Source organism: Hypanus sabinus, chromosome 9, assembly GCF_030144855.1.
Source record: "Hypanus sabinus isolate sHypSab1 chromosome 9, sHypSab1.hap1, whole genome shotgun sequence".
Lineage (NCBI taxonomy): Eukaryota > Metazoa > Chordata > Chondrichthyes > Myliobatiformes > Dasyatidae > Hypanus > Hypanus sabinus.
In genome coordinates this window covers 161,401,909-161,419,514 of record NC_082714.1, presented here as the reverse complement: position 1 = coordinate 161,419,514, position 17,606 = coordinate 161,401,909, and the positions used below count along the sequence as shown (strand labels likewise).

At 46.5% G+C, this 17,606-nt stretch overlaps 1 protein-coding gene across 1 annotated transcript in view; it reads right to left on the bottom strand.

Moving 5' to 3' along the window:
• Nucleotides 1-17,606, bottom strand: part of LOC132399982 (zinc finger protein 341-like) — a 43,967-nt gene that overhangs the window by 13,525 nt on the left and 12,836 nt on the right. The window contains exons 2-5 of the mRNA XM_059980991.1: nucleotides 17,284-17,462; nucleotides 15,879-16,066; nucleotides 7,984-8,171; nucleotides 3,730-3,911 (exon numbers count right to left, since the gene is read on the bottom strand). Of these exons, the coding sequence (XP_059836974.1) occupies nucleotides 3,730-3,911; nucleotides 7,984-8,171; nucleotides 15,879-16,066; nucleotides 17,284-17,462 (737 nt within the window). The remainder of the gene's footprint in view (nucleotides 1-3,729; nucleotides 3,912-7,983; nucleotides 8,172-15,878; nucleotides 16,067-17,283; nucleotides 17,463-17,606) is intronic.

The window sequence follows — 17,606 nt, the reverse complement described above, 5'->3', positions numbered from 1 at the left end:
TCTAGTTGCAGTCTCACTCAATCTCAGTGGAAAAAGCCTGTTTGCATTTACCCTACCTACACCCCTCATAATTGTCTATACCTCGATCAAATCTTCATCAGATCTTCTCTGTTACAGGGAATAAATTCCTTACCTGTTCAACCTTACCCTATAGCTCATATCCTCAAGTCCCAGCAACATCTTCAAAAATTTTCTCTGAACTCTTTTGACCTTATTTTTATTTTTCCTGTAGGTAGGTAGGTGACCGAAACTGCACACAATACTCCAAATTAGGCCTCACCTATGTCTTATACAATTTGAACTTAACATTCCAATTCCTGTACTCAATACTTTGATTTGTGAAAGCCAACATGCAAAAAATTTTCTTTATGACCTATCTACCTGTGACACCACTTTCAATGAATGAAGGACCTGTCCCGTTGTTCTAGCAGACTCCTCAGTTCCCCACCGTTCACTGTGTAAGACCCACCGTGGTTGGTTCTACCGAAGTGCAACACCTCACACCTGCCGGCATTAAATTCCATCTGACGTTTCTTCATCCTCATCAGCAACAATGATGTGTCAACATACAGAGAGGAGGTAGAGAGGATTGTTGAGTGGTGTGAGAACAGGCTACCCCAGTCTCATCATGGACATGACAAGAGAAATGACCATGGACTTTAGGAAGGTGCGGGTCAACTACTCTCCATTGCACATCAATAGCTCTGCCGTGCAGAGAGTGGAGAGCATAGGGATCTAGCCTGGACCCACAAAACCTTCTCATTAACCAAGAAGGCAGCGGCAGCATCTACACTTTCTGAGCAGACCAAAGGGTGCAAGGCTCTCCACCTCCATCCTAAAACCTTTCTACAGAGGCAGCACCAAGAGTGTCCTGTCTGTCCGCAGCATTGTGTGGTACAGAAGCTGCAAGGCAACGGACTGCAAGACCCAACAGAGGATAATAAAATCCGCCTAGTGGATCTCCAGAGTCTCCCTCTCCTCTATTTGTGACCAGCAGTGTTATAGACGAAGGGCTCAAAGGATCACTGAGAGGACCCACCATCCCTCTGACTCACGACCATCAGGAAACGACCCATCCCACAATCTCTTTGACCCACTACCATCAGGAAGGAGGTACAGGAGCATCAGGAGTAGGACTGCCAGACTGGGTAACAGCTTCTTCCCCCAAGCTGCCAGACTAATGAATACCCTGCCACCACTGAGGTCTAGTCACTAAGATAGTGAGCTGTTTACTGTTTACCTGTAGTGCAATACATGCACTTTGAATTATATCTATTCCCTTATTTGTGGTAGTATTCTCTTTTATGTGCTGTGAGTGATGTTTTGTGGGTGTATTGTAGTCCAGAGGAACGTTGTTTCGTTTGGTTGTATAGTAAGATGACAATAAACTTGGACTTGAAGTTGAACATTGACGCACAGAGTGACTGGAGAAATCAGGAACATTCCAGGGACCTGGTAAGAGGTACTGAGCAAATTGTTGGAACTGTGCGCGCAGATTCAGATATTTATCACACGAACATCAAAACTTACTATGGAAGGTGTCAGCTGCGTTAACAACCAACACAGCCTAGGGACGTGCTAGGGGCAGCTGGCCACACGTTCCAGCACCAGCATTGCCTGACCAGTCCTGTACCCCTAGTTCAGAGATTTATCTCATCAGTTTGACTGTGTGGGTTGTCTTACAAGGGCAGTTTGGAACTTACTGTGGCCAGACATTTTAATTCCGATTCCCATTCTTGTTCCGACATTTTGCTCCATGGCCTCCTCTGGTGCCAAGATGGGGCCACCCTCAGGGTGGAGGAGCAACACCTTATATTCCGTCTGGGTAGCCTCCAACCTGATGACATGAACATTGTTTTTTCCTTCTGGTAAAAAAATATTCTTCCTCCTCCCACTCTGGCCTTCTACCTCTTTCCACCTGCCTGTCACCTCCCCCTGATGTCTGTCCACCTTCCCTTTCTCCTGTCGTCCACTCTACTCTCCTATCAGATTCCTTCATTTCCAGCCCTTTACCCTTCCCATCCACCTGACTTTACCTTCCAGCTGTTCTCCTTCCCCTCATGCCACCTTTTTATTCTGGTATCTTCCCCCTTCCTCTCCAGTCCTGATGAAGGTGTTGGCCCGAAACGTTGACTGCTTATTCATTTGCGTTGATGCTGCCTGACCTGCTGAGCTCCTCTTGCATCTTGTGTGTGTTGCTTTAGATTTCCGGCATCTGCAGACCTTCTCTTGTTTATGAAACAAAGGGTCTCTCTTTTAAATCTTTATTCTCTGAGGGTTCTGAATCACCAGAACTTTCTTCTCCAGAGGCCCGTGAAAGGTGGTCCTTGAATACTTAAAACATGAGACTCTGCAGATGCCGGAAATCCAGAGCAATACACACAAAACGATGGAGGAACTCAGCAGGTCAGGCAGGGTCTATGGAAAAGCATAAACAAGACCCTTATTCAGTACATTTTCAAACATTTCTTGAATATCTTCTAAGGCAGAGGGTCATACAAGCTGGGCCAAGTGCACCCTTCAGGTGTGTTGGCTGTTAACACAAACAGTGCATTTCATTGTATGTTTCAAAGTACATGCGATACATAAATAATCTGAATCAGAGATAAGGCAGTAAGCCAAGTTTTTCCCTTACACGGGGCCTGTCTGTGGAGTGAGAGTGGGTGAGAGAGAGAGTAAGAAGGGTTTCTTTCGCTGTTCTGTTGCTCTGCTTACACGTGAGTGCGCCACGTAGCCGCTGGAATGTGCAGCGTCACACGCAGGCTGCCCCCAGCTCATCTTTGTGTGTGTTGGTTGTTAATGCAAACAACATATTTCACTGTGTGTTTCATGTACACTTGATGAACAAATCGGAATGGTATACGAGGGATTGCTCTGTCTTCTCGTGGAATATTAGACCATCATCTCGCAACATTAACAACAACTTCCTCTGGATTTTTATGCTATGCAGATGAGCTACATCACTTCCTGCTGACTCTGGTGCAACCATATCGCTGCCAAGGCCATGAAAGCTCACCAGTGGTTCTGCTTCCTCAGGAGGCTAAAGAAACTCGGCATGTCCTCGCCAAACATCAACCATTTTTATTGACGCACCGTAGAAAGCATTCTATCTTGATGTACCATGGCTCGGTATGGTAACTGCTCTGTATGTGAACAGAAACCAGCCTCCCCTCCATGGACTCTGTCTATACTGATCACTGCCTCCGTGAAGCAGCCAGCATAATCACAGACCCCACTCACCCCGGACAGTCTCTCTTCTCCCCTCTCCCACCGGGCAGAAGATACAAAAGCCCGAAAGCACATACCACCAGGCTCAAGCACAAATTCTATCCCACTGTTATAATACTATTGAATGTTTTCCTAGCGTAGGGCTTCCCAAATGAACCCCTCGGTTAATGCTAAGGGTCCATAAAAAAGGATGTGAGCCCGCGTCTTAGTACAAGATGAACTCTTGACCTCACGATATACCTCACTGTGATCTTATCGTAGGCCTGCACTGCACTTTCCCTGTAACTGCAATACTTTATTCTGAATTCTATTAATGTTTTACTTTGTACTACTGCGATGCTCTGTTGTAATAAACAAATCTATCTGAACAGTCTGCAAATTTACTTTGAACTTTGAAAAGCAAGCTTTTCGCTCCAGCTCGGTACACGTGGCAATTACTAGTCAGGTTTAAGGTGTGCTCCCAGGTCAGTGGGTGGTGAGTAAGGGTGGGGCAGGACCCACCTGCTGGTTCTTGTGTTGGATCATGTGCGACTTGAGCTGGAAGTAAGTGACAAATTTACTGGGGCAGAACTGACACTGGTACGAGCTGTCAATCACCAGCATCTGCCTCGCCTCCTGACTCCCGTCTGGCGGAGGGACGTCCGGCGTCTGGCGGGGAACATGTTCGGCACTCTCCGATACATCTGCTCGGAACGCAAGGGAAAGGGTGAGGGAGAGAGAGGAACAAGAGCCTGTTAGAAGCAGCTGTAACTCAAAGTTCAAGGTAAATTTATTACCAAAGTAAACTTAAGTCACCATAAACAACCCTGAGATTCAATTTCTCAAGTCTATAGAATAATAACCGTAAAAGAATCAATGAAAGACGGTCCAACTAGCGTGTTCAATCAGGGTACAGAAGACAACGAATTGGCAAATACAAAAAGAAAAAAAAAACATAATAATAAATAAATAAGCAATAAATACCGAGAACATCAGATGAAGAGTCTTTGAAAGTGAATCCACAGGTTGTGAGAACATTTCAATGATGGGGCAAGTGGAGTGAAGTTATCTCTTTTGGTTCCAGAACCTGAGGTTGAGGGGTATTAACTGTTCCTGAACCTGGTGGTGTGAGTCCTGAGGTTACTGTTCCTCTTCCTGAGGAACATGGCCTGGGTAGTGGGAGTCCCTGGTGATCGATGCTACTTTCCTGCGACAGTGTTTCAAGTAGATGTGCTCAATGGTGGGGAGAGCCTTATCCGTGATGGACTGGGCCGTATCCAGTTACTGTTTATAGGCCTTTCCACCCAAAGTTCAAGGTTCAAAGTAAATTTACTTTTGAAGTACTTCAATAGGGACCTGAGTGGCCACTGAGAGTGAGCTTGTTGGTCTTCTGCTGCAGTAGCCCGTCCACTTCAAGGTTCACACGCTGGGCATTCAGAAATGCCCCTCTGCACACCACTATTGTAACACATGGTTATTTTAGTTACTGTCACCTTCCTGTCAGCTTGAACCAGACCAGCCATTCTCCTCTGACCTCTCTCATTAACGAGGTGTTTTCATCCACAGAACTGCTGCTCACTGGATGTTTTCTGTTTCTCCCACCATTCTCTGTAAACTCCAGAGACTGTTGTGTGTGATAATCCCAGGAGATCAGTAGTTTCTGAGATACTCAAACCACCCCATCTGGCACCAACAATCATTTCAAGGTCAAAGTCACCTAGATCACATTTCTTCCTCATTCTGATGTTTGGTCTGAACAACAACTGAACCTCTTGACCGTGTTCGCATGCTTTTATGCATTGAGTTGCTGCCACATGATTGGCTGATTAGATATTTGCACAACCTAGGTGTGCCTAATAAAGTGGCCACTGAGTGGATGTAACCATTCAGAACTTTGACATTCATTTTCTTATAGGCAGTTCTTCCTCTTCTTGTTTTACAGTGCTTGGCACTCAGCTTAATGGTGCATCACCACCACTTTCTGCTCCGGAGTGTGGATCAGACAATAGGCTTACATTCTAAATCCCTTCACCCATTCCACCCCCCTCTCTCTCTCTCTCTCTCTCACACACACACACACACACACACACACCATTCATCATATCCTATATAAAAAAAAACCCATCTCCCTTAAGAAAGCTAAAAGTACCCTGACCTGTGCTCTCTCACCCATGCCCAGTAACCCTTTCAACTCTTTTCAACTTTGCTTCACATTCCCATTCGGATATGTCCATACATGGCCTCCTCTACTGCCATGATGAGGCCAAACTCAGGTTGGAGGAGCAAAACCTCATGTACCGTCTGGGTAGTCTCCAGCCCCTTGGTATGAACATCGAATTCTCCAACCTCTGGTAATTCCCTCCCTTTCGCTTCCCATATAACCATATAACAATCACAGCACGGAAACAGGCCATCTCGGCCCTCCTAGTCCATGCCAAACTCTTAATCTCACCTAGTCCCACCTACCCGCACTCAGCCCATAACCCTCCACTCCTTTCCTGTCCATATACCTATCTAATTTTACCTTAAATGACACAACTGAACTGGCCTCTACTACTTCTACAGCTATTCCACACAGCTATCACTCTCTGAGTAAAGAAATACCCCCTCGTGTTTCCCTTAAACTTCTGCCCCCTAACTCTCAAATCATGTCCTCTTGTTTGAATCTCCCCTACTCTCAATGGAAACAGCCTATTCACGTCAACTCTATCTATCCCTCTCAAAATTTTAAATACCTCGATCAAATCCCCCCTCAACCTTCTACGCTCCAATGAAGAGACCTAACTTGTTCAACCTTTCTCTGTAACTTAAGTGCTGAAACCCAGGTAACATCCTAGTAAATCGTCTCTGCACTCTCTCTAATTTATTGATAGCTTTCCTATAATTCGGTGACCAGAACTGCACACAATATTCTAAATTTGGCCTTACCAATGCCTTGTACAATTTTAACATTACATTCCAACTTATGTACTCAATGCTTTGATTTATAAAGGCCAGCATTCCAAAAGCCTTCTTCACCACCCTATCTACATGAGACTCCACCTTCAGGGAACTATGCACTGTTATTCCTAGATCTCTCTGTTCCTCTGCATTCCTCAATGCCCTACCATTTACCCTGTATGTTCTATTTGGATTATTCCTGCCAAAATGTAGAACCTCACACTTCTCAGCATTAAACTATCACACTTCCACTCTGCCTCCTCCTCCAGCTGCCTATCACCTCTCTCATGACTCTGCCTTCTTCTACTACCCACAGTGCTTTCCCCTTACATTCCTTCTTCACCTTTCCTACCTATCCCCCTCCCTGCTTCCCCTCCCTCACCCCTTGATCTTTCCTCTGATTGGTTTTCCACCCTCCCCCCACACTCTTTATAGGGCCCCTGCCCCCTCCTTCTTTTGTCCTGACGAAGGGTCTCGACCCAAAACGTTGACTGTTCCTTTCAATGGATGCTGCCCGATCTGCTGAGTTCCTCCAGCTTGTTTGTAAAACTAATCTTTCAAGATCTACATGCAAGTGAACTTATCACCATGCACGGCTTGCATTGAGATGTCACTTAGCACCATATTGACACTGAGTATCCGCAACAGTGGTATTTGGACTTTTATCTTGCTTATGTGGCAGATGTGTACAGTTCACATATGATAGGAAATAACGACCAGTTATTGCACTTTCTCTATAACTGTAACACTTTATCCTGCATTCCTTTATTGCCTTCCCTTGTCCTACCTCAAGGCACTGTTGTAATGAAATGATCCTCCTGATGTACAGACTAGCAGCTCAGGAGATGAATCCTATCCAGGGCAAAGTGTAGAACACAAACCAGAACAGACCAGAGGAAGCGTCTCAGCCTGAAATGTTGATCGTTAACTCCCCTCCCCAGATGCTGCCTGACCTGCTGAGCTCCTCCAGCATTCTGTGTGTGTTGTTCCTCAGTCTTCTTTACTTACCTTGCTGGCACAGTCTGACCATGACATCTGCACAATTGCTGGCTTCTGGGAAACCTGACGGACACCACCAACTCTGGGTCCAACGCCACTTTTGTTTTGTTCCTGCCTGCTGTCCATCCTTTTCTCTAAAGATCAGCTTTACTTGTCGCATGCACATCGAAATATTCAGTGAAAGGTGTCCTTTGCATCAGTGACCAGCTCTGCTTGAGGATGTGCTCTTCACGACTGTGGATTCACTTGGCTTGGTTGCTTTTGTTCTTTGCACAGTTAGCTTTTGTTCTTGGTGTTGTCTGTCCTTCTTTTAAAAATAGGTTCTACTGGGTTTCTTTATTTTGTGGCTCCCCGTCAGGAGACAGACCTCAAGGTTGTGTGTAGCTTACATACTTTGATAAAAATATACTTTGAACTTTGAAGTATCTCCACACTTCCTACATCAACATAGCTTGCCCACAATTTACTAAACCTGGCCCGAGTGTTTTCAGAATGGGGGAGGAACCCGAGGGAAATTCACAAGGTCACGGGGAGAATGTACAAACCGCCTTACAGGCAGCAGCGGAACGGAACGTGAATCACTGTTGCTGTCAAACTGTTACACTAACAGATACGTTCCCATGCCACCTTTAGACTCACCCCAATCTTCCCCGTAAGTTCATCCTGTGGGAGCTTGCTCTGCTCGGAGAAAATGCCGCAGCTTCCCGGTTTTCTCCAGTCAGAACATCTTTAGAATGTTTTGTGGCGTTTCATGGTGACCCCTACCTGCTCTAGCCTACAGCCGGCTCAGAGCCCAATCCCCGACGTGTGTACATGCGTACCGATCGACTGACTAACCTGCAGCCTCGTTCTCTCCCTGCGTCCTCTTGTTCTCAGGGCTGACGGCCACCACCTGCATGGAGACGGTGGTGCGGGAGTTTCCTGCCGGCCACACCTTGTGGGTCTGCATGTGCTTCTTGACGTTCGACTTCTGGGCGAAGGCGCGGCCACAAACGATACACTGGAACGGTTTCTCGCCAGTATGGCTGGAAACAGAGAGGGGCAAGTGGGGGGAGGGTCAGTGGCTGGAGGTGCATTGGGAAGATTATCAATCACACTATCAATCCACCTAAAAGAGTTCAAACTATCTCGTCTCAATCAGCAACTTGTGGACAAAGCCTGTGGGATGGGCGATTCTTTTAACCGTCCGTAACAGACCATAAAACTCTCAGACATAGGAGTAGAATTAGGCCATTGGGCTCATCGAGGCTGCTCTGCCATCTAAAGGTCAAATTTCAAAGAAAATTCATCATAAAAGTATGCATAGCTCACAATCTGCTACCTTGAGATTCATTTTCTTGCCGTTGTTTACAGGAAAAATAAAGAAAAAAAAATAGTATCCACAAAGAACTATACATAAACAAAGACTGAATAATAACCAATGTGCAAATGAAGACAGACTGCATAGAAAAAAAATACTGAGAATATGTGTGGAAATGAGTCCTTGGAAGTGAGTTATTATCCCTCTCAACCCCACTCTCCTGCCTTCTACCCATAAGCTTTGACCCCCTCACTAATCAAGAACCTATCATCCTCCACTTTAAATATACCTAATGACTTTGCTGTCTGTGACAATGAATTCCACAGATATGTACGTTCTCACCGTGACCGTGCAGGTTTCCTCTGGATGCTCTGGTTTCCTCCCACATTCCAAAGAAGTACAAGTTAAGGTCAGTGAGTTCTGGGCGTGCAGGAAGTGTGGCAACACTTGTGGGCTGCCCCCAGCACATCCTTGGCGCAAAATGACGCGTTTCACTGTGTGTTTCAACGTGCGTGTGACAAATAAAGCTAATCTTAATCTAATCTTTGTATTATCCCTGGCTGAAGAAATTTCTCCCCCTCTCTGTTCTAAAGGGGCATCCCCTTATTGTGAGGCTGTGCCTTTAAATGCTCTCAGAGTTGCCCTGACCCACAAGTTTGTGACCATACCACCGTACATTTGAGGATAATAAACCAATTTAGAGGAGGAGGTGGGCAAATGGAATTAGCTTGAATGAGTTTTGGTCAGCGAAGACCAGATGGGCCAAGGGGCCTGTTTCTGTACTGTCTGACTCTCTCTGAGATTACTTTGAGATTCTAGGTTTAACAACCACAGTGAGGTACAAAGGCTGTTTGCTGCTCAGACTTTGACAGTTTGGAAACCTCCCAACGTACCTTCTGATATGTTGCTGGAGATCAAAGTTCTTGGCAAACATCTTATCACAGTAGCTACACTTCAGCTTTGGAAGCTTCCCTTTGCCTGAAACACAAAGAGGAAGAGGTTTGTCGGCTGCTCGGACTGCACTGCCTGTCACTCCTCGCTGTCCCGCTAGTTAAAGCAAGATTCACCTTACTGGTCACATGTACATTGAAACACGCAGTGAAACGTTTTTCAGTCCGAAGCAGGGTGGAGGCCGAAGATGACAGCCTGACTGTGTATGTGTGTTTGGGAGGGAGGAAGGGGTCTTGTTTTGCCGCTTGTTGTGCTTTGTGTTGTTCTGTTGAGCATTTTGGGTATGCTATACTGGCGCTGGAATGTTTGGCGACACTTGGGGACCACCCCCACACACACTAGTGTGTTGTTGGGCGCAAACAATGCATTTCACTGAATGTTTCACTGAAGGCCTACCAGTGCATTTACTTCCTGAGAAAGCTGAAGAAATTTGGCCTGTCCCCTAAAACCCTCACTAATTTTTATAGATGCACCGTAGAAAGCATTCTTCTAGGCTGCATCACAACCTGGTATGAAAGTTGTCCTGTCCAAGACTGGAAGAAGCTGCAGAAGATCGTGAACCTAGCCCAGCACATCACACAAACCAATCTTCCATCCTTGGACTCACTTTACACCGCACGCTGTCGGGGCAGTACTGCCAGGATAATCAAGGACACGACCCACACAGCCAACACACTTTTTGTCCCTCTTCCCTCCGGTAGAAGGCTCAGGAGCATGAAGATACGTATGGCCAGATTTGGGAACAGCTTCTTTCCAACTGTGATAAGACTGCTGAACAGATCCTGACCCGGATCTGGGCCGCACCTTCCAAATATCCAGACCTGACTTGCACTACCGTACTTTCCCTTTTCTAATTATGATTTATAATTTAAATTTTTATTATATTTATTTCGATTTGTACTTCAGGGACCGCGAAGCGCAGAAACAAATATCACTGTGATGATTGTACGCTCTAGTATCAATTGTTCGGTGACAATAAAGTATTTGTATTTGTTTCGATGTACACGTGATAAATAAGCTTGAATGTTGAAACGTCAATGACCGCACAGTCTGAGGATGGGCTGGGGGCAGCCCGCAAGTGTCGAGTCGCCAAGCTTCCAGCATGAACATGGCTTGCCCACAACTTACAACGACCGATCCGTACGACTTTGCAATATGGGACTAAGCCAGAGCACTGGTCTGTTCTTATGGGGACATCACAAGTCAGCAATGATCTCACTAAATGGCAAAAAGAGGCTTAACGATCTCCTCGCTCCAAGCGAAACAAAGTTCCAAGTACATATATGTCACCACATACAACCCTGAGATTCACTTTCCTGCAGGCACACTCAGCAAATCCAAGAACCATAATAGAATCAGTGAAAGGCTGAACCAACAGGGCGGACAAATTAGTGTGCAAAGATCAAAAAATAATAATAGTAATAAATAAACATTAAAACCCAATGGTGCATGTGGAAATTGGAGGCCCAGTGGTGTATCCAGAAGTCATAGGCTTGACATCTTTAAGTCCAGTTAATTGGACCGAAGGCAGCCTGTCCTAAGGGGGGGGGGGAGGGGGTGTGTGTGTGTGTGTGTGTGTGTGTGTGTGTGTGTGTGTGTGTGAGCGTGTGTGTGTGTGTGTGTGTGTGTGTGTGAGCGTGTGTGTGTGTGTGTGTGTGTGTGTGTGTGTGTGTGTGTGTGTGTGTGTGTGTGTGTGTGTGTGTGCGCGCGCGTGCGTGTGTGTGTTTGCACACGCACACACAAGGGAGAAATGGGGATTATTTGCTGTTGTCTGTGTTGTTCTGCTGAATATTGTTGGCATGCATTGCTGATGCCAGAATGTGTGGTGCCACATACAGGCTGCCCCGAGCACGTGTGTGTCTGTGTGCGCACGCCGGCTGTTAATGACACATTTGAAGTACTTTTGATCAAAAAATGAACCTAAAACCTTTCACCACATGACAGCAAGCAGAACAAGATCCCAATACAACAAACAAGCCCCCTTTTGAGGGGGAGAAAACCTCATCTCAAACACTGTGATAAAAAAATCCCACGTTCTGCTTACTTGATGGTTTGTGGGGAGACTGATAAAATAGGGACAATTAAGTGATTCAGGCAGACACACCACCCAGGCCATGCTCTCTTCTTGCTGCTGCCATCAGGAAGGAGGTACAGGAACCTCAGCACCCACACCACCAGGAACTTCAGCACCCACACCACCAGGAACCTCAGCACCCACACCACCAGGAACCTCAGCACCCACACCACCAGGAACCTCAGCACCCACACCACCAGGTTCAGGAACACTTATTACCCTCAACCATCAGGCTCTCGAACCAGAGGGGATAACTTCACTTGATTTTACTCATCCCATCACTGAAATGCTCCCACAACTTATCGACTCACTTTCAAGGACTCTTAGACCATAAGATACAGGAGCAGCATCAGGCCATTTGGCCCATCAAATCTGCTCCGCCATTTCAACATGGCCGATCCAATTTTCCTCTCAGCCCCAATCTGCAGCCGTCTCCCCATATCCCTTCGTGCCCCCACCAATCAGGAAACTATCAACTATCAACCTATACCTAAATATACATAAAGACTTGGCCTCCACAGCTGCCTGTGGCAAAGTCCACAGATTCACCACCCACTGGCTAAAGAAATTCCTCCTCATCTCCATTCTAAAAGGATGCCCCTCTATTCAGAGGCTGTGTCCTCTGGTCTTAGACTCTCCCACCATCCTCTCCACATCCACTCCATCGAGGCCTTTCACCACTCGGTAGGTTTCAATGAGGTTATTCCTTGTTCTTCTGAATTCTAGTGAATACAGGCCTAGAGTTATCAGATTCTCTTCATATGACAAGCGGTTTAATCCTGGAATTATTTTTGTGAACCTCCTTTGAACCTTCTCTAGTTTCAGCAAATCCTCTCTAAGATAAGGGGCCCAAAACCTGCTCATAATACTCCAAGTGGGGCCTCTCCAGGACTTTAAAAATTTTCGGCATTACATCTTTGCTTTTATATTCTAGTCTTCTTGAAATGAACGCTAACATTGCATTTTCCTACCTCACCACAGACTCAATCTGCAAATTAACCATCAGGGAATCCTGCACAAGGACTTCCAAGTCCCTTTGCCCCTCAGTTGTTTTGTATTTTCCCTCCATTTAGAAAATAGTCAACCTTTTCATTTCTTCTACCAAAGTGCATGACCGTACACTTCACAACACTATTCTCTCTGCCATTTTTTGCCCATCCTCCTAATCTGTCTCAGTCCCTCTGTAGCCTCTCTACTTCATGAAAACTACCTGTTCCTCCACCTATCTTCATACCATCTGCAAACTTTGCAACAAAGCCATCAATTCCGTCATCCAAATCACTGATGTATAATGTAAAAAGAATCGGTCTCAACACAGACCCCTGTGGAACACCTCTAGTCATTGGTAGCCAACCCTTTATTCCCACTCATCACTTCCAGCCAATCAGCCACTACTTTACCCATGCTACATAGTCAGGAGAAGTGGAAACATGAATAGACTGTTAGCGCACAGCACCCATGTGAATGGTGAAGCAGATTCGACAGGCCAAATATTCTAATTCTGCTCCTACGTCTTATGGTCTTATATTTATTGCTTATTTATTATTATTTCCTTTTTCTCCCCTTTTTTTTGTATTTGTACCATTTGCTGTTTTATTGAACATTGTTGTTGTGCACCCTGTTGGGTACAGTCTATCTGTGAATCCCCACAAGAAACTGAGTTCTAGGGTTTATATGGTGATATACAGAGCACATCCTTTGAACACTGAAGATGGGTGTAAAGGAATGGAGGGCTGTAGGCTGTGTAGGAGGGAAGGGTTAGATTGATCGTGGACTAAGCAGAAAAACTTGTAAACACAAGAGAGTCTGCAGATGCTGGAAATCCACAGTAACACTCACAAAATGCTGGAGGAACTCAGCAGGTCAGGCAGCAACCATAGAACATAGAGCATAGAATAGTACAGCACATTACAGGCCCTTCGGCCCACAATGTTGTGCCGACCTTCAAACCCTGCCTCCTATATAACCCCCCACCTTAAATTCCTCCATATACCTGTCTAGTAGTCTCTTAAACTTCACTAGTATATCTGCCTCCACCACTGGACTCAGGCAGTGCATTCCACGCACCAACCACTCTCTGTGAAAAACCTTCCCTCTAATATCCCCCTTGAACTTCCCTCCCCTTACCTTAAAGCCATGTCCTCTTGTACTGAGCAGTGGTGCCCTGGGGAAGAGGCGCTGGTTGTCCACTCTGTCTATTCCTCTTAATATCTTGTACACTTCTATCATGTCTCCTCTCATCCTCCTTCTCTCCAAAGAGTAAAACCCTAGCTCCCTTAATCTCTGATCATAATCCATACTCTCTAAACCAGGCAGCATCCTGGTAAATCTCCTCTGTACCCTTTCCAACGCTTCCACATCCTTCCTATAGTGAAGTGACCAGAACTGGACACAGTACTCCAAGTGTGGCCTAACCAGAGTTTTATACAGCTGCATCATTACATCGCGTCTCTTAAACTCTATCCTCGACTTATGAAAGCTAACACCCCATAAGCTTTCTTAACTACCCTATCCACCTGTGAGGCAACTTTCAGGGATCTGTGGACATGTACCCCCAGATCCTTCTGCTCCTCCACACTACCAAGTATCCTGCCATTTACTTTGTACTCTGCCTTGGAGTTTGTCTTTCCAAAGTGTACCACCTCACACTTCTCCGGGTTGAACTCCATCTGCCACTTCTCAGCCCACTTCTGCATCCTATCAATGTCTCTCTGCAAACTTTGACAATCCTCTACACTATCTACAACACCACCAACCTTCGTGACGTCTGCAAACTTGCCAACCCACCCTTCTACCCCCACATCCAGGTCGTTAATAAGAATCACAAAAAGTAGAGGTCCCAGAACAGATCCTTGTTGGACACCACTAGTCACAACCCTCCAATCTGAATTGTACTCCCTCCACCACAACCCTCTGCTTTCTGCAGGCAAGCCAATTCTGAATCCACCTGGCCAAACTTCCCTGGATCCCATGCCTTCTGAATTTCTGAATAAACCTACCATGTGGAACCTTGTCAAATGCCTTACTAAAATCCATGTAGATCACATCCACTGCACTACCCTCATCTATATGCCTGGGTCACCTCCTCAAAGAACTCTATCAGGCTTGTTAGGCATGATCTGCCCTTCACAAAGCCAGGCTGACTGTCCCTGATCAGACCATGATTCTCTAATTGTCCATAGATTCTATCTCTAAAAATCTTTTCCAACAGCTTTCCCACCACAGACATAAGGCTCACTGGTCTATAATTACCTGGACTATCCCTACTACCTTATTTGAACAAGGGGACAACATTCATCTCCCTCCAATCTTCCGGTACCATTCCCGTGGACAACGAGGACAAACCATGGAGGGGAATAAAACAGATGACGATTCAGGCCGAGACTCAGTGTCAGTCCAGATGACAAACAAGAGAAAATCTGCAGATGCTGGAAATCCAAGCTTATACCACACGCTTTCCAGGTTCGCTTTCAAGCTGCTCGATTTGGACCCTCCGAGGACCCCAGGCACTCACATTCAACTGACTGCTTCTCCCACCACATTCTACGTGCCAGTCCTGCTGAAGGGTTTCAGCCTGAAACACTGACTGAACCTTTTTTCACAGACGCTGCCTGGCCTGCTGAGTTCCTCCAGCATTTTGTGTCAATCCTGATGACGAGTCTCAGTCTGAAACGTTGACTGTTCATTCCCCTCCACAGATGCTGCCTGGCCTGCTGAGTTCCTCCAGCACTTTGTGTGTGTTACTCAACATAATGGCTAATACTGTTTATACTGTATAACTGTTTCAGGCAGGGACCCCTGGTTTAAGATGTTAGGATGAAAGTACAGGGGATGTCCGAGGTAAGTTATTTTTTCCCTACAGAGAGAGGCGTGTGTGTGGAGTGCACCGGGGGTCGGGACTTGCTGATGGGGCATATTAAAAAAAGGGCATTTAATAGATGATATTAAAATGAAGACCTCTTGGGGGGGGGGGGGCGGGGGAAGAGTTAGATTGATTGTGGAATAGTTTAAAAGGTTAATGCAACGCTGTGGCTGTACTGTACTATTTTAAATTTTAAATACGTTTTTTCTGACAGTGTGGCACTCCCTCAGAACCGCAGAGGGGAACCAGCCTGTGTTTCTGTGCCCCAGTCTTTGGGGTGGGGGCGCGAGGCAGAGAGAAGGTGGGGTGGGGGGTGTTGAGTGTTTACCCTCATTTGGGAGGGTCACTGTAGCACAGTGATTAGCGCCAATGACTTTGGTTCAATCCCCACTGCTGTCTGTTTGTACATTCTCCGTTAACCGCGTGGGTTCCTTCCGGGTGCTCCAGATTACGCCCACATTCCAAAGGTATGTGGTTTAATTGGATGGCGTGGGCTCGTTGGGCTGTTACTGTGCTGCATCTCTAAATGTAATCAATAAAATTACCTTCCTGGATGCCGGCGGGTTCTTTGTTCTTGGGCCGCCTCGCTCTGGAGGCCAGAGAGGTTGGCGCTAGGGTTGAGGGCTGGCGCGGCAATGATGCTGCTGGTCTTGGTCGTGAAGCTCTGCTTGCCCGGGCTGTAGATGGGTGGCGTGGTGAAGGGCGAGCTTTCCACACACTGGCTGGGAACCTGCGGATGCGACGGAGGACAGATTCAGAGGCAGGAGGAGAGGAGTACCAAGTGTGGAAAGGATCTCCTGATCAATACCCTGCCGCACCCAGGTCTCAGCACTAGGACAGCGAGCTTGTTTCCTGTTCAATACATGCACTTGGAATTTATTTTGATAACTTATTTGTGGTAATATTTTGTTTTACGTGGCTGTGTGTGATGCATGTTTTGTAGATGTATTGTGGTCCAGGGAACGGTTTTGTTTGGTTGTACACACTGTATGTACAGGCAGATGACAATAAACTTGTATTTGAAACACACACACACACTCCAATACTCCTCTCTAAGGTGTACATGTGTGCACACACACTTCTTCTGCTACTAGCGCACAAAGGAATTTAAACTGCGCACTAAAGGCACACACTCAGCGATTCAGGAACAGCTTCTTCCCTTCTGCCATCAGATTCCTGAATGGACATTGAACACTACCTCACTACTTTTTTTTATTTTCATTTTGACACTACGTATTGATTTAATTACTTCCTGTTCTCCAGATTCTCTTTATATAACGTATTGCAGTGTACTGCTACCGCAAAGACGACAAGTTTCATGACATATGCCAGTGATACTGAACCTGATTCTGGGGTCGATCTCTAAACAACAGACTGGAGAGCCTGTGTTTAGGGTGAGAGGGAGATACGGACATTTGGTCAGGCACTCGGATGTGAAAAGTGTAGAGTGGTAAAGATTCAAGATTGTTTAATGTCATTTCCAGTGCACAAGTGTAAAGGAAACAAAATAACTGTTACTCCGGATCTGATGCAATACCAAAAGCAACACATTAAGATAAAGCATGTAACAACAAAAAAAAACACGATATATAAGGGGTTATATACATGGACTGGTTGTGTGTCCCTAAAGTGACACTTGGCACAGGAGTGTCTGTACTGAGAGGAGATGATACTGAGAGGAGGTGGTTGTGGGTGTGGGAAGGTGGGTTAGTGGGTGGAGGTGTCGATAAGTCATACTGCTTGGGGAAAGTAACCGTTTCTGAGTCTGGTTAATCTGGAGCCCATGCCAGCAAACAATCAGGGTGGATGTGATTCGGGGTCAGCATGAACAAGATGGGCTGAAGGGCCCGTTTCTGAGCTGTATGGTCCCATAGGTTCTCCCCCTCCCCACAGATGCCGAGATCAGTCCCCCCCGCCTGCCCGCCCGCCCAGCGAGCGGGCTCACTACCTGAAGTGAGGCATTGCCAGCGAAGATCCGTCGGAGGGGTTTCCGCTCAAGGGGGGCAGTGCGCTGTAGACCTGGATCGCTGAGCTGCCGCTGGAGCTGGGTGGCATGGAGACGGCTGCAGGCTGGGGAGGGGGTGAGGAGGGGTGATGTAGGAGGTGACTGGGTGCACGTTGTGACTGCTCTGCAGGGCACAGGGAAGGGGAAGGAACACAAGATGATCGGGGGTTAGTTCTCAGGAGGAAGGCCCAACATCTGACGGAGATCTAGGAGTGACGAGAGTGGAGGCCCGTGTGGGACGTGTCCACCAGATTGTCACTTGACCTTC